The sequence below is a fragment of the Arachis stenosperma genome, chromosome 3, assembly GCF_014773155.1.
Source record: "Arachis stenosperma cultivar V10309 chromosome 3, arast.V10309.gnm1.PFL2, whole genome shotgun sequence".
Lineage (NCBI taxonomy): Eukaryota > Viridiplantae > Streptophyta > Magnoliopsida > Fabales > Fabaceae > Arachis > Arachis stenosperma.
Window position 1 is genome coordinate 25105145 of NC_080379.1, and position 25226 is coordinate 25130370.

The 25226-nt window shown below is 32.8% G+C and overlaps 2 protein-coding genes across 8 annotated transcripts; both read right to left on the reverse strand.

The window, feature by feature from the left end:
• Positions 1 to 13572: 13572 nt before the first annotated feature.
• LOC130967563 (transcription factor bHLH162-like) lies at positions 13573 to 18704 on the reverse strand. 7 transcript variants are annotated; one of them, XM_057892478.1, is made up of 9 exons: positions 18480 to 18704; positions 17520 to 17858; positions 17022 to 17077; positions 15533 to 15652; positions 15297 to 15392; positions 15117 to 15173; positions 14933 to 15017; positions 14251 to 14365; positions 13573 to 13632 (listed from the first exon to the last, which is right to left on the reverse strand). In XM_057892478.1, exons 1-5 carry the CDS (start codon positions 18639 to 18641, stop codon positions 15365 to 15367), a joined length of 705 nt encoding a protein of 234 aa, XP_057748461.1. In that variant the 5' UTR covers positions 18642 to 18704; the 3' UTR covers positions 13573 to 13632; positions 14251 to 14365; positions 14933 to 15017; positions 15117 to 15173; positions 15297 to 15364. The 7 variants fall into 7 exon arrangements, with proteins under 7 accessions (XP_057748461.1, XP_057748460.1, XP_057748459.1 ...); XM_057892477.1 differs by having other exon boundaries at positions 15286 to 15392; XM_057892476.1 differs by adding an exon at positions 14755 to 14828 and having other exon boundaries at positions 13573 to 14365; positions 15286 to 15392.
• Positions 18705 to 19355: 651 nt separating this feature from the next.
• LOC130965722 (uncharacterized) lies at positions 19356 to 20926 on the reverse strand. Its single transcript, XM_057890482.1, has 2 exons — positions 20744 to 20926; positions 19356 to 20702 (listed from the first exon to the last, which is right to left on the reverse strand). The coding sequence occupies exons 1-2, from the start codon at positions 20924 to 20926 to the stop codon at positions 19356 to 19358; spliced, it is 1530 nt and encodes a 509-aa protein (XP_057746465.1).
• Between the last annotated feature and the right edge of the window lie 4300 nt (positions 20927 to 25226).

Below are 25226 nucleotides of genomic sequence, written 5' to 3' on the forward strand. Positions count from 1 at the left end.
CGATCAAAACTCACCACCACGTCCCCACCGCACCGTTGGTACACCTCTTCTTTCTCGTGTTTGATTTTATTCATATTTGATTCATATCTTCTTTCGGTTTACTTTTTTCCTTTTTTAAATTTATCTGATCATTGTTAGAATCTAGCTCATAGCCGGAACCAACCGAGAGTTAAATTGATTCAAAAAATTGATTCCTTCATTTTTCTTTAATTCTAACTCTAACCCTCTCTCCAGAGACAAAATTGACAACATGGATAGGATCAGTTAGTTACCGAACTCTATCCTTTGCGACAAAAGAAGCTCTCTCGCTCCAAGTCTTTGACATAGATGATAGACTCTTTTGCTCCTCTGGGGAAGCCAGATTTAATTCTTACCCCATCCAAAAGTTCCGCCTCACTTGCGAAAACATTTAATCTTAACAATGCTTGATGCCATCATTGGAACTATATCTCAGCCTTACAGTAAATTCAATGTTTGGAATTTACTTTCCTAAAACTGCATTCACTTGTACATGACTCAAGTCCCTTGTTTTGAAATGTTTATCTGCCATCCCTTAAGCTTTTATCTGACTGCCCTGTTCTTGAAAATCTTAAACTTATTCTAAAGGTTGTGTTTATATACCTACAATTCAGATACTTCTGACGTTGAAAAGTTTAACCTTTGAAGATTACTCTACCATCATGTCTTGAATACCTCCATGGGAAAATGGTGACCTCGGTGGTTTCTAAGTACATGTTTAGGTTAGCGATTTTCCCAACATCTTGATATTCAGGATGAACTTGTTGAACATGTCTGTTGGGTGCCCATGCTTTTCCAGACACTTCGTGAAACAAAGTTGTTGGCATTGAAACCTTACACAACACGGATAACGCACATGCATATTATAATCCCATGACTCTTCAAGCTTAATGTTTGATATAACTATAATTTTGAATTAAGAATTATATTTAATATATAGTTATCTTTTTCACAATGCTTACTTAGTGTTCCAACTTTTGAGTTACCAGAATTTCACCATTTGCTCAATGCTCTTGTAATTTGTATTTGTAAAGTATGAATGCATTTCGAGTTAAAACTAGTGTCTCTATTTACTTCTTGTTGTTTGCATGAGTTTAATGAGAAGGGTTGTTTTTTGTTATCAAGAAGTATATATCCACAAGACAGACTATAATGGACCAACACCACCAACCATGATTCCTAATTGTGTGACATCACATCTCAAGAGCTTTGAGTTTAGAGCATATTAAGACGCCACATATGAGCGTGAATTTATTGCCTATCTTTTACAAGGACGACTTGTTTTGAAGATAGTGATAATTCATCTTAAATCTGATTTTGACCTAAAGACAAAGTACAATATTGTCAAAAAATTATCTGCAATAACCGAGGCATGGTATGAACTCTCGCTATCTCTGTTCTCTATTGTTTGTTGATCAAAACTGTTGACAAAATATCATGTTGGAGTCTTAAAGTTTTAAAATTAATTAAGTTACCTAACATTGACTCGCTTTTAGGGCCAGTGTTCCACCTAAATTCTTGAAATTTTTGTTGATGCTTGTGAATACCTCATACAGAATATCATACTTGTAAATAAATTTGTTGGTGCCCTGTTCCTTTTGAAATAATGAAATATGCACTTGAACATTATTGGTGGTTTGGATTTGCTAACTTTGATATTGACAAGTATTTTCGTTTCTCTGGTTCATCCTTATATATAAGTATATATTTGGGTCCCTCATCCTTGGAGATCTGTATTTGCCGGTTAATGCTTTGAGTTGCATAATCTCTTGAATATATCCATTTGTGATGCAGCTAGAGTAGCATATTTTGGGAGAGCTTTATCAGCCTTAAAGTAATCTTCAAGACTAGTTTTCATAGCCATGGATCAAATTTTGTGGCTCTTGATACCACAGGGAAGTTACAGCAATGAAAGAGAAGAAATCAAGTTGAATTGGTCTAATAGTTAATTCACTAGTTCGGTTAAGTAAGTATTAAGGGATGGAATTTCGCTTTATGCATGTAGCAATCCATTAATCAGAGACAAACTCTAAAATAAAACTTATTTACCATAAATTAGTCATAGACCTCCCAAACAGAACAATACCATATAAAAAAAAGGTGAATTATATAGAGAAAAATGAGAATGCTCGTGTATGTGAAGATAACATGCATTTTGTGAGAAAAATTATATCACTTGGTTGAGTATTTATGTATTTTTTTTTTTTTACACTTTCACAAATCTCTTATACTATAAAGAGTTAAAATAGCATAATTAGCATCAACAATTTATAGCAAATTAACTATATAAATTTTATTTTTAATAATATAAATGTCATTATGTAATTTTTATGTTAATTTTTTTGTCTCCAAATATTCTCTTCAAGGACTATACAATAACAAACAATGTAGCATTTTCACTTTTTCTTGTTTTTTAATTTCTTACCGAAACAAATTAAACTAAACATCCTTGTTATATATTAGTTAAGGCAGTATTTGATGGCTGGGCCAACATATACAAATACAGAAACGAAGAAGAAGAAAAAAGTTGTATTTCTTTTTGCCCTAATTAAGTTTTCTTGAGTCTTTAATTTGTCCTTTTTTATTCTTAAATCCAGACACGTATTTTGTATTTATGTGGGTATAATTTAGCTTTTTTATTATTCTATATATAACGTATACCATGCTGACGAGACTTAATTAGTACACATAATTATAAAATAGCCATGGAAAATTCTTAATTTCCGTTGAGGAAGTGAAGATCATGTAGATCCAGTAATATATCATTAAACGTATTTAAAAAATTGAATAAATTCCAAAAGTAGTCATCGATGAGATTCACACCATGCCTGATTTGGTTTCGGAGATTTTAATTGGACTATTATTATTCTTGAGATTGATCTCCAAATATTATAGTAATCTCTTGACCTTTTTAATTTTCGATTACTCAACAAATTGATTGAGACACTGGAACTTCAATGCTACACTGGACACTAATAAAACAAGGTAATTTACTTTTATCACCCGTTGAAAGTAGATGCGACGTCCTTTTGATATATGCGAAAATAGTTTTAGATGCTAACATATATTAAATCTGCTTTCTTTCACATGACAAAAATAAATAGAAAAAATATAGGTAAACAATGAAAATATTAAATAATGTGAACAATGGATATATCGAAAGATCATTATAGTATTTGAAAATCAATATTTTTTTTTACCAAAGATAAAGAGATTCAAATCCACAACCTCTTAAGTGAGCATGGAGTGACTATGGTGTGTTTGGTAATCACGTTGAAAGAGGAAAAGCACGTTACAACTTCTTGAACGCTTCTATTTTTTGTTTGGCTAAGTTTTCTATTTATAAACGCAGAAATGATTTTTGTTACAAAACCACGTTTACAAGAAGCAAGAATTTCTAGCTTCTGCGTTGCACTAACTGGCTTTTAGCCATTGACATTTAACTTTTATTTTTTTTACCAACTTTATCCTTTATACATATTATTATATTACTTATAGAATTCTTATTATTTCTCTTTACATGAGCTCTTTTTTTCTATTATTTATTATTTATATTTTTTACTAATTTTTATTTGACATTATATATTTTTATAATAGTAATTTTTATGCATTATATTTATTATTATCTTTTTATAATATAATTTATTGACCCCATTAGGTAAAATAAATTAAACAAAAAAATTAACCATAAATAATAATAATAGTAAAAAATTATAGCGTACTAAAAAAAGAGTATTAAAAATACTAAAAATATACTATATAAAAACATATATGAAAAAAATATAAAAAAATTAAATATATATAAAAAAATAACATTATAATTTAATGTCATGCCCTTTTTAGTAATTATCTATCTAAAAGTGATTTAAACTAATATTATCCAAATAATATTTATTTTATCAAAATCAATTTTAGTATAGAGTTGCCAAATATAAATCATGTTGACACAAACTTACTTCTACCCAAAATCAATTTTATAAAATCACTTTTATTCAAATTCCAGTTTGCTCAACCACAATCCAAACACACACTATATCATTTAACCTATAACTCATTGACATCTAAAAATCAATCTTAAAGATAATAATAGTGCAATAAAATCTCAAGAATTAAATCGGTACATAACCAAAATTTTAGAGTCTATTTTAAAAATTTAATCTAAAAAATTTAAGAATACTTAATACGTTCTATATATAAAACAAAGAATTTTGTTCAGGAGTATATATTATTAAGTAGATACATATACATAAACGGTGATATATTTATTTAAATTTTTTTCAACTTTACTTTAATTAAGCATGTACTAACCATGCACAAATTTTGTCCTTTCATGTATTTTTTAATTTGGAAGAAATGAATAAAGTTCAACCAAATAAAAACCAACTATCTATAATAAATTAATTTCAACCAATATATTTTAAAATTGAATTTCATTTTTTACTCAACAATTTTTTTTCATGTTCCCTTTCTCACTCTCTAAATTTTTTTTCCTCTACTGTAACATATTAATATCACCAGCGGCCACTTGCTAGAAGTGGTTTTTACCCCAAAAAAAAAAGAATTATCAAGTCAGAAATTATGATATTGTTTTGTCAATTTTTAGCAAATCGATGGCAGTTCGATATCTAGTAGTTTGGGAGTGAAACCTACTACTAGTTTTCTAAAAGTGCATCAAAGCATCTTCGATTAGACAAGTGTAAAAAATGAGAATAAAAAAAGTTTGTAATTTGATAAAAGAAACTTAGGAATTAAAGTTTTCCGAAAACTAAAGACATAGTAAATAAAAAGGGTTTGCATCAAAATTACAAGAAAACAATAAAAATGTCTTCAATTAAATCAAAGGACTTTAACATAAACGATAAAATCCAAGAGGATAAATTCAGCAAAGAAAGTATAAAACACTTAATGGATAAAATCAATTGAAATGTTAAATTTACAGAATAGTAAAATAAAAGAAAGATGAAGATGGAAGGAACCCTACAGAAAAATGTAACTCGATTGCAGACTCAGGAATTCTCTGGGATGTGAGTGTCCTTGAGTGTTTTTTCTGAGTAAAAATTCCAACCTTTATTCCCTAACACTTCATAGTATTTATAGGTGTTTTACATAACGGACAATTAATTTACAATTAATTACAATTAAATAAAATTACAAATTTGAAATACAATCCCTCTTGGTAACCATTCCCGTCGCGTGATTGTAGATATTCCCCATGTTTTCTCCGTGTGATAGAAGCCACTAACATTCCCACTTCCATAACTATTCGATCAGCTCTTCGAAGGCTTTACTCAATTTCTCGAATTGAGTCTCCTACTCGATTTACCTTACTCGATCAACAAAACAATCGAAATCCAAATCAGCATCAATTACTTCCAACTTCATTCTCATGCGCTTGTCTTCTCGAGAAACCACACTCGACTTATTTCAATCCAACTCACTCTTATCGAAAATATTTTTTCGATCAACAACATAGTTCCTTGGTCAGTACTTAACGTCTGAGAAATTCCAAATCGATGGATAATATGTTCCTCGACAAAGTCTATTATTTCATTTTGACCAACTTCCACTAGTGAAACCGCTTCGACCCATTTTGTGAAGTAATCAATAGCTACTAAAATAATCTTGTGTTGTTTTGATGAAGGAGGGTGGATCAACCCAATCAAATCCAGAGCCCAACCTCTAAAGGGACATGGCTTTATTATCGAATGCAATTTAGCCGCTGGAATCTGTTGTATCGAACCATGTTTCTGACATTCTTGACATGCCTTTACATGATCAATACAATCTTTTATCATAGATGGCCAATATACATGATTGCAATATAACGTCCATTTCATTTTCTTTCCTGCCTGATGAGCACCACATATTCCATTATGAACTTCACCCAAAGCAATACTCTGATCTTCTCGATTTAAGCATCTCAACAAACTTCCATTGATCCCTTTTTTGTACAACTCATTGGCCAATAAGACGAAGTTCATTGCTTGTAACTTTACCTTCCTATTAACTGTAATACTGGGATCTTTCAAATAATGAGCAATAGATTTTCTCCAATCAGAATCCTCCCATTCATTCATACACAAAATTTCTCTTTCATTCGCTGACACTAAAATTTGATGGATACTAGATAACTTCTTAAAAGTTTCCGGACCAATTCGATACCTCGAAGTAATCTGGGCTAATTCATTAGCAATCTCATTATGAATTCTAGGGATATACACTAAAGAAACTTTTTGAAAAAACGTTAATAATTCCCAAGCAGTTACTAATTATTTTTGTAACGTTTCATTATTACACTTAAACTCCTTCGATAACTGCTTTAAAACTAACTACGAATCCCCTAAAATTTAAACCTCTAAAGCTCCTTTGCTGATTAAAATTTCAAGACCCAAAATCAGAGCCTCATATTCGGCCACGTTATTAGAACAAGGATACTTTAATTCAAACAAAAATTTTGAGAGAATACCTTCTGGCGAAACGACAAAGAATCCAACCCCTGCACCATCTTTATGCTTCGATCCATCGAAATACAATTTCCAATAGTTGACTTTTACATCAACTATATTTGCCCCCTGGTTATGCAGATCTTTTGAATTATCTACGAGAAAATCTGCAATGACCTGTCCTGTAATAGCCTTTGTTGGGACGTACTGTAAATCAAATTCTGCTAACACTAACATCCATTTTCCCAATTGTCCTCTTAACATAGGAAAACTCAACATATATTTAATAAAATCAGTTTGTACTATAACTTTCACCGATTTAGCCATCATATAACACTTTAACTTTATACAAGCATGATATAGTGACAAATACAACTTTTCGATCGGAGAATACCTTATTTCGATATCAGTGAGAACTCGACTAAGGTAGTAAACTGCCCTCTCATGCCCATCTTTATCATCTTGGGCTAACATACACCCTATAGTATTTTCAGATGCGGCAATGTATAATTTTAAAGGTTCAGATGGACGAACATTCGCCATAATAGGGGCTCTAGATAGATATGTCTTAATCGAATCGAATGCTAACTAATGTTCTGTGGTCCATTCAAACTTTGAACCATTTTTCATCTTCACTAAAGGTGCAAACACCCTAGTTCGGTCTAAAAGATTCGAAATGAATCTTCAAAGATAATTTACTTTACCCAAAAACGATTGTACTTCCTTCTTCGATTTGGGTGCAGACAATGCTAATATTGCATCTGCTTTATTTTTATCGATAGCTATCCCTTTTTTATGAACAACAAAACCTAAGAAGTTTCCAGCCGATACCCCAAAAGCACATTTCAAAGGATTCATTTTTAATCCTTTCTTTCTCATAGTAAGGAACGCCTTTTTTAAATGGTCAATATGTTGACCTACAGAAATCGATTTAACCATCGCGTCATCGATATATACCTCCATAAATTTTCCAATAAATTCATGAAAAATAGCATTCATTGCTCGTTGATATGTTGTTCCAGCATTCTTTAAACCAAAAGGCATAACCACCCACTCATATGTACCTAATGCCCCAGGACAACGGAAGGCAGTTTTAGCCACGTCATCTTCCGCAATGAAAATTTGGTTATATCCAAAATAACCGTCCATGAAACTAAGGACTTCATTTCCCGCTACAGAATCGATTAACATATCCGCAATTGGAATAAAATATTCATCCTTTGGGGTAGCATTATTCAAATCTCGAAAATCGATACATACTCTTAACTTCCCATTTTTCTTCATCATCGGGACAATATTTGATACCCATTCCACATAACGTGTGGTTCGAATAAATTTTGCCTTGATCAAGCGTTCTATTTCTTCCTTAATTTTCACATTAATTTCAGGAGCAAAACGTCTTGGAGTTTGTTTCACAGGTCGAGCATTGGGTTTCAATGCTAATCGATGTTCTACTAGTGAACGATCGAGACCAGGTATCTCATGATAATCCCATGCAAAACAATCTTTAAACTCATGTAAGAAATTGAAGAGTTCAGTTCGAAAAGGATCATCAAAATCTTTACAAATATGTGTAATACGAACATCATCAGGAGTCCCCAAATTAATTTTTTCTAAGGGATCCTGAGATTCGAACCCTTTATAATGATCATCCTCTTTAATTGAATATTTTTCAAATCCCAGAGGTTCTAAATCATAGATGCAATCAAAAGCAAAATCAATAGAATCATCAGAAATAGAAGAAACTTGATCTTTGATTAAATCATCACTACTTTTATTTTCTACACAATGAGCTTCTGCTATTAAATCGGCAGTCCGACTCGCATCATTAGTTTCATTACAAGTAATAGGGAAATAATAACTAAATTCGACTGGAAGCGTCGAATCAAACACATTACAATTAGTAAATCTAACCCTATCTGATTCATTCAACTTCATCAGAAGAATCATCTTTATTTTCTAAAAACTAAAAATTACTTAAATAATTATGCAAAGTTACCAGGTAGTTGGAAACTTCCTCCACCTCGTCCATAGTGCAGTCTTCGAGGTCTTCAAGAAAGACAGTCCCAACCAGTCAGTTCGAAACCCAAGTCAGGGTAACGCAACTTCACCGAAAGGCCTTCCGAAGTCAGATAACACCCTTCACAATTGTAAGGATTCAGATATTGATAAACATTTAAAGGCTTTAATTTACGATTATATATCCTAAAATCGACATGCATTTGTTCGACGTATAAACTCGAATCTGCTTTGACAATTTCAGGTTTGCCCTCCTTAGTCCACAAAAGCACGTTCTGATGCACTGTAGAGGGTACAACACCTACACCATGGATCCAATCTCTCCCCAACAAGGCATCATAACTGGCTTTTGATGGCACCACTACAAACACATAATGCCTTTTTGACGACCCCACCTTTACAGTCAAAATGACCAACCCTTTCACTGGCGTGGAAGTCCCACTAAAATCGGTCACAGCAATGTTTGTAGGGACCAAATCATGGGGATGCTTTCCTATTTTCCCCAATATACTTTCAGGCAAAAGACTAATCGCTCCCCACCATCGATCAGCACCTTATTTATTTTAAATTCATTCAGAATAGCAATAATATGAAGATGGCGTAGATGAGACATTTTCCTTTCAGTAGGTCGGGAAAAATACCTGGCTCATCTTCAATGCGAATGAAGGAGAAAGCTCCCTCATCTTCTTGATCATAATCCTCATCTGGATTACTTTCACATTCTCCAAGATATTCAGTTGGAATGATCGAGATCATCCCTACCATGTCATCATCCCCTTCATCAAAATACTCCCCATCGACATCAACATTCTGATGTTTGTCGACTCCAGAAGACTGAGCAATTGCTTTGCCTTTCTCCATCTTTATAGGTGATGGAATATCTTTAGGATAAGTCTCCCTGTCCGAAGGAAAGACAATTCGAGAATGCACAAAGGGTGTTGCCCCCTTGCTTACCTCCTTACCTGTTTCTATTTGAAGTTTCTTACTTTGATTGAAACTCCTTCTTCCACCTCTTCCTCTTGGATAACCCCTGGCACGTCCTCGATAAAAGGCATATTAATTTTGAGATGGTGCTCGATGCCCCTACTGAGGATTGCGTCGATACAGATGATCACGCCTTTGGATTTCTTGACAATTTCTAATCCACTGAATACCTATAGCCTGAGATTGACTCACAGGTGCAGTCACATCATGCTGAGGGATCTTTGAACTAGAACCCTCCATACGTCGAATTGACTGCCTCTGGCGCACTTACTCTCCCCTATGAGCTAATTCTTTCTTCATCATTTCATTTTCAAAGATTGCTGCCGCTTCGGCATCAAAGACAGCGTTACACCGAGGACACAGAGATACGTTCCAATCTTTGATTTTTTGCTGAACCAAGAAATCCAGCAAACTATCTCCCGTCCTAGGATAAACAGATCTCACCTGTGACTCAAAATCATCAAGAGCCACATCGAAATCATAAGACATGCCAACCATGTTCACCCCTAAGCAAGGTTCAACATAACTAGCATCGACTTCGAAGGGATCTACATCAACCTTCATCTCCTTCTTGCCATCATCAAATTTCAACCATCCTTCCATGATTGCTTCTTGAATCAAATATCTAAAACGGACACAACTGTTAGTCGAATGACTTGTTGCTTGATGAAATTTACAGCAAGACTTTCCTTTTAAATCTTTTACGGAAAGTAAAGTTCTACCCTCAGGCAAAACTAATTGTTTAACTTTAAGCAACACATCGAAAATCTGATCAGATTTTGAGATATCAAAACTATACTTCTTCCCACTTTTAAGTTTTAAATAATTTGACTTTTCACGACTAGGAAGTTTTTTCAATAAAGAGAAAACATATGGAGGACCTTTCTTAAGTTCAGCCAAATCGACTTCTGCTTTGAAATCGAATTCCTCCTCTGAGGATTCCATAGTTACATAGGCAACCTTTTCTTTTCGAGTAAACGGTTTACTCTTTAACCTCTGCTCATTTCTATATTTTTCTTTCTCCTTTTTCATGAGTTCGGTCTGTCGAACCTTTTCAGCCAAGTGAGCCAGATCAGGAATATGTACATTAAGCAATTTTCTGCGCATATAGAATCTCAACCCCATAGTCGCTATTTTCACTATCTCACTTTCAGGTAATGTCACATAACATCCACTTCTAGCGTTTTTTAAACGTATTAGATAATCATCGATGGTTTCACCATCTTCACGTTTCAAAGCCACTAGATCAGTAACTACCACGTTCATTTCCCCTCGATAAAACTGAGCGTAAAAAGCAGTTTCTAACTGATTCCATGTTGTGGTCGAATTTGGTCTAATATTCGAAAATCAAGTAAATGCATTCTTCATCAATGACGAAGGAAAAAATTTCATTTTCAAATTTTCATCATTTGCTAGGTTCCCAATCTCAACCAAATAACGAGCAACGTGTTCAGTAGTTGATTCTCCAACTTCTCCAGCAAATTTTGTGGCTATCTTCAGATTTTTCACCCCATTTGGGACTTCAGCCATTTAGACCACTTAGGGAAAAGCGGACACAAATGTGGTTGATTCATAAAACCAACATTCAGTCCAACCCGATTTAATGCCTCTTCTACAATTCTAGTGACTTGATAGCGATCATCACGCAATCCGGCTAAAAAGTCATAAGCATTTTGACCTCGGGGAATCATGCGAGAATTTTCTCGATTTGGAATATTGTTCATTTTGAAAAATATTTTCCACCCCTTCGTTATTTACCCTGGCATTATGCCTCTCACCTTCATCATAATCGACAATTCGAGCAATCCTCTCGACTTGTCTAGCAAGACGCTCGAATCTCGATTCATGATCAGCCATCATGGAATTCAGAATTGTAGTCATTTGCTGAGTCAATAAATTGACCAAGTCATGATGACTTTCCTCCACTTGTTGTTGATATACTGCCATCGAATTCATAGCATTCAAAGTGGAGCCCACATTATAATCACGAGAATACTCGGAGTGTTGTTGTGGGTTTTGAATATTACTCACTCCATTATATTCCCAAAACGGACAGGCGGCACAAAACTACCAACCGGTGGGGTATAACCAGGAGGAAGACCATAAGGGGGCCAACCAGCGGTTAATGGAGGTTGATATGGTGGCACAGGTCCACGTGGACGACTATTACGTCCAACATTTCTAGTTTAAATAGTTGTAACGACTATACTTTCAGTTCCAATTTCACTTTCCGAACGTAAAGATACCTCGGCTTGTTGCATGGATACTGGTATGCTATCATTGGTGGACGAACCACCATTCACATTTGATAATTCATCAGCCATGTGAATGATCTTCCCACTTCGTAATCGCATACACTAAAAATTACTAAAAAATATTTATTTGACACACTTCGATTTAAAAACTGTCCCACCGGGCGTGCCAATTTGTTTTGTGGATTTTTAGCAAATCGATGATGGTTCGATATTTAGTGGTCTGGGAGTGAAACCTACTCCTCTATGTGAGTACCAATTTTCTAAAAGTGCATCAAAGCGTCTTCGATTAGACAAATATCGAAAATGAGAATAAAGAAAGTTTGTAATTTGATAAAAGAAACTTAAGAATTAAAGTTTTCCGAAAACCAAAGACATAGTAAATGAAAAGGGTTTGCATCAAAATAACAAGAAAACAATAAAAATGCCTTCAATTAAATCAAATGACTTTAACATAAATGATAAAATGCAGAAGGATAAATTCAGCAAAGAAAGTAGAAAACACTTAATGGATAAAATCAATTGAAACGTTAAATTTACAGAATAGTAAAATAAAAGAAAGATGAAGATGGAAGGAACCCTACAGAAAAATGTAACTCGATTATAGACTCAGGAATTTTTTAGGATGTGAGTGTGCTTGAGTGTTTTTTCTGAGTAAAAGTTCCAACCTTTATTCCCTAACACTTCCTAGTATTTATAGGTGTTTTACATAACGGACAATTAAGTTACAATTAATTACAATTAAATAAAATTACAAATTTGAAATACAATCCCTCTTGGTAACCGTTCCCGTCGCGTGATTGTAAATATTTCCCATATTTTCTCCGTGTGATAGAAGCTACTAACCTTCCACTTCCATAACTATTCGATCAGCTCTTCGAAGGCTTTACTCAATTTCTCAAATTGAGTCTCCTACTCGATTTACCTTACTCGATCAACCACTACTAGAAAAATCACTTTTAGCGGTCATTTATTTTGCTTTTAACGGCAACAAAAATAGCCACTAATACATTTACCGGCAATTAGACATTAGCCGTCTTATGCTTTGCCGCTAAAAGATTTCAGCGGCAATTATACATTTGCCGGTAAAGACCTTTTTAATAGCCACTAAAAATTATAATTATTTGTGGCAATTGTACAATTACCGGTAAATACCTTTATAATAGCTGCTAAAAGTTATCATTTTTTGTGGCCATTTTCTTGACAATTTATATGGCCACTAAAATTAATTCTAAAATTTTAATATTATTCACTTTTAGTTGCCATTGTTATTGCCGCTAAAATCTCAAGTCATTTTTTAATTATATTATACTCATTTTATTAGAACTAATAAGCTATCTTTTTTTCCCTAAAATCTCATTATTTTTTAAGAAGATTATTATTATTTGTACATAATATAAATTTACTAAAATTAATTACTATAAAATGAAATATTTTATTAAACATAATATCAACAAGTCTACATATACAACCTTTCATAGCAAACTGAAATAGTAACATCTAACAAATAGATATCTTATGATTCAAATGGCCTATACAACAAACAGTAGTTACCTGGCCAAGCTTAATTTTTTTCCTCTATTAGGATTATAAAGCACATGAATATTACAAACTACAACTTTACTTGAATCTTTCGTGTCGTAGAATATTACTATCCTAGCATTGGTATTGAGTGTTCTACATTTAAATGCCTGAACATGTTCCATGCCTTCTAATATTTGGACTCCGAAATCTTCTGATGTGATCATGATTCTTTGGTGGTTTTTCTTGGAAAACGGCAATAGAATCAAGTGTTGCAACATTAGCAAAGTATAAAATATAAAATTCCTTTTAGTGAGGAATGTCAAGATCAAAACCTGAATTCCAGTGATCTTGTTGCAAGATATTGATGTTCTCTTCTTTTCGCTAACATTAATCTGTGCCTCAAAATGGAAATATTTTCCTAAATTATTAGTAATACATATATTGGTGCAAACATTAATCTTGTATGTTTGAAGCTTCAAAATGAATAGAGCCTGATATTAAATAGGCTTTAGTCAACCCATGATTGAATTTTCTAATAAAAAAAAATCCAAACATGATATGATAATATCATTAAAAGGATTGTAATACAAAGAGGTAATGTTAGATACCTTATACTATGAAATGTAATAATATCCCAATTGGATTATTTGGCACGTCAATGGAGCAAATCAAATAATAGAAGGTAACATACATTACTTGATATTATAAATCATGATTACCATAATTCAATGTGCCCATTATTGATAAAATGGATTTCATAGAACACTCTTCCTAGTGCATACTATTGACACACTGTAAAATAATTTCTTCATCACATTCAGACTCATATGCAGCCAAGAATGGAAATTCATTGCGATCTTTTTTTCTTTTTTTAAAAAAAAAAAACCATTGAGGTATTGTGGTAATTTTGTTGGCAAAAAAGTTGGGTGGATCTTATAAGAACAAAAAACGTAGAGCAAAGTAAGTATAACATATAAACTCTCTTTAGTGAGCAATGTCAAAATCAAAACCTGAATTTCAGTGTTCTTGTTGCGAGATGTTGATGTTCTCTTCTTTCCGCTAACATTAATCTGTGCCTCGAGATGGAAATGTTTGCACCAATGTTGCTTTAACACCTTTGTTAACCTGAATTAAGCAATGTGTAACGGATGTAAATATTCTTTGCATATGAAGCTCGCATAATAGCGTAGCAATCAGTCTCAGATACCAAACAGAGCAATGTTTTAGTAGAATCAGTAATTCTTAATTGAAAAAATTTCAGTTGAGTACTAAAGGGCCAAATGAGCTAATTGAATATTGATTAAGCAGTATTTAGATTTGAATTGAAATTCATTGGTATTAGAAGACTAAAAGTTCTCATGTCACTCGCGCATCTCTTGTCAATCTAGTGGAAAAAATATTAGTTATATTCAAGCATTCAATGAGATTTAAGAATAAGATAACAGTCCTATATTATCCAGATGCAATATATACATGATTTTTGCAAATGGATGCTGCATTTTATGTTTACGCACCATACTAAAAAGAATTTATATTTTGGCAACGAATGCGCTCCAGCAAATTGTAAGCAAGTGCCTCTTTGGAAGTCCTTAACAAATTGTGCAAGACAATAAGCAAGATTTCTCAGTTAAATCATAAACTCAAAGAAAAAAAATAAAGATTTTCCAATATTATAAACCAAGAAAAAGTTACCTCTGTATATATGCTTAAACTTCCATTCAACCCCATGAATATCCTTTGCTACCAACTCTTGAGTAGGATTTTCCATTGTCATATCCTACAACAACAAAACCAGAAAAAATAAGAAAAATCAGTTAAACATTTTTCAATTTTCAATGAGGGAATTAATTGATCAGAAAATGTATCAAATTCTCACATCTGAAGATGGTTGCTAAGTGAGTCGAGCATAAGCCTCGCCACTTTCCATCTCGGCCTACAAAACAAAATTAACAAGATTCTATAATCAGTACATAAAAAATCATCATTCCAATGAGCCAATTAATAACACAACACAACATAAGGAACCAAAAAAAGATAAACATTACCAGACACTAACATCAATAACACCACATAAGATCTTCCATGGAAGATTGTATTTGGGAGATTTCTGGTTCTTCATCTGCCTCAATTCTTGTTCTGCAGGTTCTGGCAACTACAAAAGAAAAAAACAAAATTATATAACACTAACTAAACCCTTTAAGGCTTAAATTTGAAAGCATACATAGCACAAAAAAGGAAAAAATGAAATTCACAACCAAAATCAGAAACAATGTAAATAAGTATATGTTATACCAATTCAGTGTGACCCAGGAAAACAGAAAACTCTGTCTTGAACACAAGGAACATCCATTAATGGCCCTGCACACAACTAGAGAGAAATAGAGGAGGAGCGACAGCGACAACAACAAAATCCTGCTGAATTTCAGAATTATCAAAAATATAAAATGAAAAACAAAACATAAAAAAAATAAAGGGATTATAAACTTATGTTTCTTGTGAATTAATTAATGAGCATGAATCACATAAACCTTAGAAAATGAGAATTTCTTAAATAAGGAACCACAATTGAACAAGAGAAGGATGAAAAGGTTATTGAGGTACGAACTGAAACCAGAGATCAATGTATGGCAGAGGTGGTGATAGAAACCACCGTATGAGGCTACAAGCCATCGACAGAGACTGTAACATGAACTAGCGACAACCAACACAAATTGAGGATGAGGTGGTAGCAAAGAATGTTAATTGAGCCGTTCGATGTAGAACTTGGTGTGAGGAAGAGGAGGAGATGGCGGCGACGGCGAAGTGAAGAGGTTGCGACACCAAAGTGAGGTGGTGGCAGTGACAGAGTAAAGAGGTGTAAAATGTGAGAAACAAGAGAAACGAAAAAATAACTTCAACTGTGAAACTGATATTCTTTATAATTAAAAAAGATTAAAAGGAGAAGAATTACAGGCGTAGTTAATGATTATTTAGTGGCCATTTATCTAATTGCCGTTACAAATGAAGTGTTAAAGGCAATTATTTTATTTACCGTAAAAGAAGTCATTTAACAAAAGAAATTATGGCTATATTAATATGGCCACTAAAGATTTGTCGGTAAAGATCAAATTTTTTGTAGTGAACAAAACAATTGAAATCTAAACTTCTAACTTCATATTTTGTAGTGAACAAAACAATCGAAATCCAAACTTCTAACTTCATACTCATGCGCGTGTCTTCTCGAAAAATCACACTCGACTTATTTCAATCTAACTCACTTTTATTGAAAATATTTTTTCGATCAACAAATATAAACACACATAAAAAAGTTTTCAAATCATAAAAATAAATATTTAACAAAATTTAACACTAGAAGAACATCTACATAAAATTTCACTATTAAAACGTCTAAAAGTAAAATATTTATATTATAACATACATTATTTGAACTAAAAGTTTGAATTCACCAAACTACTTACCAAAAAAAACAAGAACATGAAATTACAGAAATGTTTAATAATAAAAAAAATTAGTCAAAAATAATAAAATTTATTTTATTTAATATTTATTAATTGTCACCATAATTTACAAGTGGAGTAGTTATCTCATTAGATGTTATGGAAAACCGAAATCAGAGCTATAAAACAAGATAAACAACCATTTTTAGTATCTAGCAATGCAAATCCTTGCTTATTATGCTAAGAAATCTAGAAGCTCCGCTAATTCAGCAGTATCGATCTCAAAATCTAACAACTCATGATCAGATTGTAATTCATTTTTACTAATTGGTTCCTTCACAAACCTTTTCAAACTCTCACTTACTTTAGTCGCACCCAATTGAAACAAAGATTGTGGAATCTGCCAAAATTCCACTTACAATTAATTAAGTAGTATAAGAGAAAATTAAATTAGAAGGTATTAAAAGAGTTTTAAGTTATTCAAGGAATATGAATTGCTCAACTTATATTATATACATCAAGAATATCAAGTTGATGAGGAGTTTAAATTGTTTGGCAACAACAAATTAGTGATATTATATTTTAAGTTTTTATATATTATGCGTATGATTAAAGGTTACAAAACTGAATGTTTCGTCTGGGATAAAAAAAAAAAAAATTTCAAACATTTGTCCTTTAAAAACTCTTAACCAATATGGCAATATCTACCCCCTTAACTATTAAGATTTAATTTCTGATTTATTAGAAGCACTTATGTTAAAATCTAATTAATTCAAAAGAGTCAAAATATACAAATAAACCCAAAATAATTCTATAGTTTGTATAAATGTATGTAAGTATACCTCTGCATAAACAACATGGTGCATGGAATTTCCGATGAGTGAAGAATTGGCACTCTTAACATCGATGTTTTCTTCATTCAGAATACGAATGATTTCATAGAATATGAACTGGGAATCTAATCCACATGTCATTACAATTTGAAGACATGAACCCATTTCATGAACCTCTAGTTGTGGCGGTTTGGGACGATTACCATCGCTGCAAGCGCCACGTGTCCTCTTTCTTCCCATTTTCAATAGTAAACTATTTTTCTTCCTCTTAGACATCTTTACCTTCTCCTCTAAGCTCTTAATGTAGTTTAAGGCCTTGTCCACTTGATCAAGCAAGGACAGCGCTTCCTTTTACATTATTTATTTTATAACGATTATAAATAAAAGAAAGAGTACGTAACCAAGTGGTTAATATTAGGAAAATGATAATTTTATTTTATTTTTAATAATGTCACTTTAAATATGATTCTTTTATTGTATTTTTTTATAAATTAAAAAAATATTATTATCAAAATAAGAATGACAATATATATTTTTTACTTAAAAACATTAAAAATCAAATTTTAATTAGTGAATACTAACAAATTTTAAAGATTTAGTATTTATAATTTAGGATGTAGATTTAAATATTTATAATTTAGAGTCTAAAATTTAAAATAAATAAAATTATTTAAAAAAATAGGCTAATATTAGATAAAAAATGGATTATTTAGCATTACTCCCCTCAATAATAAACCAATTTTGTTCTCTTTATATATAAAATAATTTTTTTACTTTTATTTTTTTTAAAATTAGGATATAAGTTAAAACTTAACATTTAGAATTTAGAATTTAAAATTTAAAATTTTTAAAATATAAAAGTAAAAAAATTGCTAATATTGACTAAAAAAATTAACTGTACAATCGAATTGTAAATAAAAATGAGTAGTTAGAACAATAAATGGAACATTTATAGAGAGATAGAGAAACCTTGGGCCTAGTGGGGTTGGGGTAGTTAGGGAGAAGAGAGTTGAGTGTGGAGTAGAGCATCTTCATGTGCTTCCTTCTGTTTCTCTCAATGAACCTTCTCTCAATCTTCTCCTTGTTTGTTGAAGATGGAGAAGCTTCACTTCTACTTCCCAATTCATCCATTGAATTGAGGGCTGTTTATTTGTTTTTAGGGTTACTTTAATTATAATCTATAACAATGGTTTTCACCACTTTGCAACAACTCAACTACAGAACTGGGTACGGGCACGTAGATATATATAGGAAATTTTTGGCTGAATATGATTGTCACTATGAACAGTATAGACGGTGGGAACATTAGGTCAATTAATGAAAATTGTTTTAAGATATATATTAAATAAGAGATAATATCTTTTTTATTAATATTAATTAATACTTAGTTATTATTTTATTTTTATACTACTATAGAATTTAGAGTTTAAATTTTACAGTTTAAAATTTAGTATTTAACAGGTTAGAGTATTGACAAAATATTAACCAAAATAATAAATTTTGTTAATAGGTAGTATTTGTTTATATTTTAATTAAATATGTACTATATCTCTTGAAATTAGGGTAAAGGTTTTGAATATACTAAAACATTATATAAGTTCAAGCTTTTTCCTGCAGGCAAAAGGACATTGTGGGCCGACTTTGTGATTCCCAACTACCTAGTATCATATCTAGAAAACTTGTCATGATTTTAATAGATTAATCAGGCGTGCGTTTTAGTTGGATAGAAAGTTCAGTACTCTTTAAAGTTTAAAATAATAATAAGGGTAAAAAACCATAATAAGCCAACTGGCTCAGAAAATTACGTAAATACGCCAAAGCAAAAATCGTTTCACTCTTTAAAGTTCAGGATTCCGCATTCTCACCCTCTACTAGTGCGAATGCCACAGGTAGAATGTTGGAGTTCCCATCCTGTGCAATCGTGATGAGCAACGTTCCCCCATACTTCCCATACAAATGTGTGCCGTCAATGCTGATTAGTGGCTTGCAATGACGGAATGCCTCGATGCAGGGCGGGAATGTCCAGAAAAGTCTGTGGAAGTATGCTTGAGATTCGTCCACCTGTCCTCCAACTCGAACCGGGCTCGTCTTCAGGACCACAACACTCCCAGGCATCGTCAGCTGGACACCCAAGACCCACCTAGGCAGGTCGTTGTACGACTCATCCCAGTCACCGTATATGAGGGCAATAGATTTCTGCTTCGCCATCCAAACCCTCCGGTAAGTCGGCCTAAAACCAAAGTGCGCTGCCGTGGCGTTCAGGAGCACCTTGATGCTCACGGATGCATCGGCCCTAACCATTGGCATAATGAAAGCTGAAATCACATGATAATCCAAACTCCTGTGGTCACTAGAGATGGATGTGGCCAGGCAAGTGTGAGGTCCATTGTACCGTTTGACCTCCCAAATGCCCTTGCGCTTCCGGAGACTCAGTCGAATCAACCATGTGCACCCATTCCCAAACTCGGAACACTTGCCCACATACCGGCGGTGATCCGACTCCACCACCTTGTACTGTACCCCTCGCCGGATGCTGTAAGTCTTCACACTTAAAAGGGCCTCATCTTTATCCTGGAATTGCTGACCAACCTGGAACTCTGTCAGACCAGTAGTCCCTTCCGCATCTCTAGCTCCGAATCCAACAGCGTGCCCTAAAACCCCCTCATGTCTCATGGCGTCCAAGTCCAACGAGGAAAAATGTGGTGGATACTGCTGTGTGCCAGAGCTAGAACCACCTACCTCCAATGCAGGCCCAGTCGCTCCAATATCATCAGCGCTATCATCGTCAATCATATCCGGCTCGACGTCATCCTCGTCTTCATCGTCCAAAAAACCGTCTCCTACGCCAACAGGTGCAACTCCCACTAAAGCGTTCGGCAAATTTTCCCTTTCCACTACCTCGTCGCCTTCGGTGGCATTGAGGTCAACAGCGAAAGATGGGGAGGCGACATGTTGGACCACTGGTTCGTACACAGGGACGGACGAGGAAGCAACGGCAGGCCGGGAACTAGAACCTGCTGCATTCGCTATAGTGTTCGTATTCCTGTTCGAACCGCCGGAGCTGGATACAACATCAACCAGCCGGGCCAACAACTCCGGTGTCCTCACCTCCGGAAACTGCCGCCGACAGAGAAACATTACTTGCAGGTCCGCATCATTATTAATCGTGAAGCAATCATACTTCACCGTATTCTGTAGCACCGTGACTGGAATGCGATAGAAAACTTCTTTACCCGCTTCGCACCCTCCAGACCAAGCTTCATTAGTACAGCGCTAACAAGATCATCGTAACTCGTCGTAGATGTTATGACAATACATAGAGGATTCTTATCTGTGAACTTTACTCCGGAACGAGTTTTTCTATTAACAGATCCTCTGTGGTGCACCAAAACAACAAAACTCTCCTCACTAGCCATCCTACTCCCTCTAATGAGAGTAACTCACGTTTGGAACCATATATATACAGTCAGTCTCACACATAGTTCGAACCGGCCTGGTTCGAACTATGATTGGTGTAATTCGAACCAGCCTGGTTCGAATTACATGCAGACATTCTCTCTCTATAATTCGAACCACCTTGGTTCGAATTACCTTCATTCCTAATTCGAACCAGGCTGGTTCGAATTACTAACAAAAAAAAAACCCTAATTCGAACTAACCTGGTTCGATTTACTACCAAATACAGTTCGAACCAAGCTGGTTCGAATTATATAAAAATACGATCTGGCTTATTGCTGAAACGATTTTTGCTTTGGCGTATTTACGTAATTTTCTGAGCCAGTTGGTTTATTATGGTTTTTTACCCTAATAATAATAAGAGTAAATACTAAATAATATATAAGTTATAGAATTTAATTTTTAGTTTTCTTTTTTATAAAATAGTATGTTTAGTCTATTGAAAAGTTAAATAATTAGTTTGATTAACGAATTATTTTTAAATCTCAATTTTTTATTTAAAATATAATAAAATATGAAATTTAAGATTTATCCAATTTAGTTAAAATTTTAAATAAAATAAATAAGGTGAAAACTCAAGTGTAGTCGCGTGAAGTTAATAACTAAAAACTGTGAAATGATTCGACTAAATTTTTATCTATCTACTTTTAACTATCAATTTTATGTGAAATTAACTGCATCTAAATTTATATCGTCATCAATATATACGCCATAGTATAATTTGACCGCAACCGGCCATCACTTTTCCTTTTTTTTTCTTTTTTCTTCTTTCTCTTTTATTTAATTTTTTTTCTTTTCCGCGCTTTGTACTCTTCTTCATTGTCCATGCATGCATTTGCCATGCATTCATACTGGAAACAGAAACTTCTGGTAGGTTGGAATAAGAAAATCTATATAGAGAATTAATATTTTATTAGTTAATGTTAGTCAATTTTTTGTTTAATGTTAAAATTATCTTTTAACATTTATTTTTTGAAGGGTTTAAGATTATTTTAAAATTTAAATTAATTTAAGAATTAATGTCTAGGGATTTAGAGTCACCGATGTTGTCATTGGCGGCCAAATCCAACGAAGTTGACCGGCGGTGGTTGCGGTAGAATGGTGGAGTAGCTGTGGTGTTAAGAGTGGTGTTTTGAGAAAGAAAAAGAAAGAAATAAGAAGAGTAGTAAAGTATTATTTTAAAAAACATTAGATGAAATCGATAATATATATTGTTGATGGAAAATTAATTACCTATTAGGCATATAAAGGGCGACTTTGATTAATCAACTGAATTTCGAAGCAGTTCAGGACGTGGAATTTATTCATTAAACTCAAAAGTATATAATTCCACACATGACTTAAAAATTAAAATTGTTATAAAGTTAGGACCTCGCCACACACCCCGATGATTAAGGACAAAGATGTTCTAGATATTTATACACATACTGTGCTTTCCTAGTTTGGTCTTTTCTTTTCTTTTTCTTTTTTTTTTGGACTCACCTAGTTTGGTCACTATATTATTATTATTATTATTATTATTATTATTATTATTATTATTATTATGGACTAGGTTTTACTGCTTCATCGTCCTAGGAAATGGTCAACTTTGTAAGGCATTGTGGTTCCTGAACTCCCTTCTAGAATCTATATATATATATTTTTTGGTGACTCTTCTAGAATCTATATGTGAATACACCTTGTGTACTATAATAGTAAAAAGTTGGTATTCTGATATTGCTGAGAGTAAACAACGGTGTAATCGGGTCCAATTGGTTTAGAGTTAAAGAAAAAAATATCTAGATTAATTAATATATATAATTTTGTACTTTATTTTATCTAATTTTTTTGACAATTAAATTTAATTAAATTGGTCAAAACTTAATAAAAATTAATGTTATTAGTGAGAATATAAATACATGCTCTAATTATGTCTACTAAAGTGAATGCCATTCCTTCTTTTTTTTTTTCACATTCTTTCTTTTTCTTCGTGTATTTTTTTTATCGTCGTTCTTTTATTTTTACAATTGTTGTTATATATTTTTTTTCTGTTCTTTTTCCTCTTTCTAATAATTTTGCAGCATTATATGTTTCTTCGTCTTCTTTGTTTTATTTTTTTTATTTTTATTCTTGTTAAGAGAGTAAAACAAGAAAAATAGAAGGTAAAATAAAAAAGGAGAAGATGAACAAGAGAAGAAAAAGATGATGATGATGATGATGATGATGATGATGATGATGATGATGATGATGATAATGGTGATGATACTGATGATAAAGAGGAGGAGTTTTGAGTTAGCCTGTGATGTTTCTGGCTTAGGGATAGACTTGCGCTAGTAAATTCGAGGGGTACTTTATCATCCGATAACTTGGGCCAACTGGATCGGGATTATCGATTGAAAGTTCGCTTAAATAGTTTCCTTAAGACAAAACATTAATAAGTCCAAAGAGGCTTTGGGGATCGATGTCTGGATCAAAACTCTAATTATGTACTTGTGGTGTGACTGTGTCAAGAGAGGCTTGGATAACTAGATCCGAGGGGTGCTTTATCACTTGGTAACTTGGGCCAACTGCTCCTGGATTATCGATTGAAAGTCCGTTAAGAGCTGCCTTGTCACAAAATACTAAGAGTCAAAAGCCCGCAAAGATCTTTCCCCTAATCCAAATAAGAAGTAAACTGCCTTCAAGTCATAAAAATTCAAAAGAATTCTTGTACTACAATTCGAATTTTATTTTTGAAAATTTTTAAATCCTAAATATGCAAGATTCATGAAGGATAAGAGAAGTCAAATGTAACCACAAGAATTATCATAAATCTCACTTTTGTTTTCAATCTTAAAAGCTTTTCAAATATTTTTCATTAAGCTAAACTCCGTTTATCTTTTTTTTACTTGAGGACAAGCAAAATTTTATGTTTGGTGTTGTGATGACACGTTATCTTAAGTGATTTTTAAATTCTTTTTTATTTTATTTTTTTAAGTTTTAATCAAATTTATTATGTTTTCTAATGAAATTTAATAAATAATTAAATATTTAGAGTTGGGATAATATTTTTATATTTTCAGAAATTTTTACCTAAAAAATCTATTAAGAATCAAAACTTTTTTACAAAAAAAAAATATAAGTACAGAAAAACATGACCTAAAGAAGAGAAAACGTGCCCTAAAGAAATCAAACCACCCACGCCTAGCAGGAAGACTCCCATGCCTGGCGGACAAGATCCACACTCGGTGGCCTTCCCTCACGTCCGACGTGCTTGTGCCTCTTGGAAGTGTGGTTTTGGGCCTTTTATCCAAGTTCCTCTAATGCAAGCCACTTTAAACATAATTACAACTCTCAAGATGCAATAATTAAGACCCAAATTTAATTATCCACATCATTAGAAGCCTTAATCACATCCAAAACATTGAAGACTCTAGAAGATTAATTATTAATTCTTTCTAAAAACATAAGAGATTTGGTTGTTAGATTTGATTTGAATTATTATTTTTAAATTTGAAATTAAAGTCAGTAAGTAGTTATCTTATCTTTCTCTCCAAAAGATAAGATTAGGATAGTTTGGATTTAAATTCTAGAATTTAGGATATAAATAAGTGAACTTAGTTCATAAAGGGGTATTCCATTCCTCAACATATCTTCTTGTTTTTCTTCACTTTTGTATGGTAACTAATCCTCTGTCAAAGGGTTAGGAGCTATGTTTATGTTTTCTATGGGTTATTACTCTAAATTTATTTTATTTTAAAGTCTTGCATTGATTTATTTTATGATTGAATTATTCGTTCTTCATTCGAATTGGTGGTATCGGAAGGTATGCTAATCCCTTTTGAATTCTTTTATTATAATTGAAAATTTTGATAATTGAATTAAAGCTTGAAAACTCTTTCACGTGACTCTTTGAATTCGGTTAGGAATAGTAGTTCAATTAGTGTGCTACACATGCATAATTTTCAATCACTCTAATTTTGAATAAGGACATATAATTCAGATTAGAACAACTTTTGAAAATTGTGTTTTTCTTCTAAAAATTTAATTGGATAGGACTAGCTTGAATATGTGACATATAATTCAATCTAGTGACTACTTTTAAATCTTATTAGAAAACTAAGTCATTTTTTGTGCTTAATCTCTTGATTAATTAATTGACGACTAATTAATGCTTGCGAAACTAAGAAAACAAGGAATTGGAAATCAATTACTAAAGATTTATCGAGAAAGATCTTTGCAAACTTCAAGATAAGAAAATAAAATTTGATTTCTCTAAAAGTATAAATATCTCTGAAGCCT

Excerpts from the sequence above, each read along its gene's own strand:
- LOC130965722 (XM_057890482.1), bottom strand. The coding sequence starts at position 20,926 with ATGGCTAGTGAGGAGAGTTTTGTTGTTTTGGTGCACCACAGAGGATCT. Across the intron at positions 20,703-20,743 it reads GTCTGGAGGGTGCGAAGCGG|AATACGGTGAAGTATGATTG; the intron begins GTAAAGAAGTTT and ends ACGGTGCTACAG.
- LOC130967563 (XM_057892478.1), bottom strand. The coding sequence starts at position 18,641 with ATGGATGAATTGGGAAGTAGAAGTGAAGCTTCTCCATCTTCAACAAAC. Across the intron at positions 17,078-17,519 it reads ACCATGTTGTTTATGCAGAG|ATTCCACAATCTTTGTTTCA; the intron begins GTATACTTACAT and ends GAATTTTGGCAG. Across the intron at positions 15,653-17,021 it reads GTAAGTGAGAGTTTGAAAAG|GATTTTGTTGTTGTCGCTGT; the intron begins GTTTGTGAAGGA and ends GAAATTCAGCAG.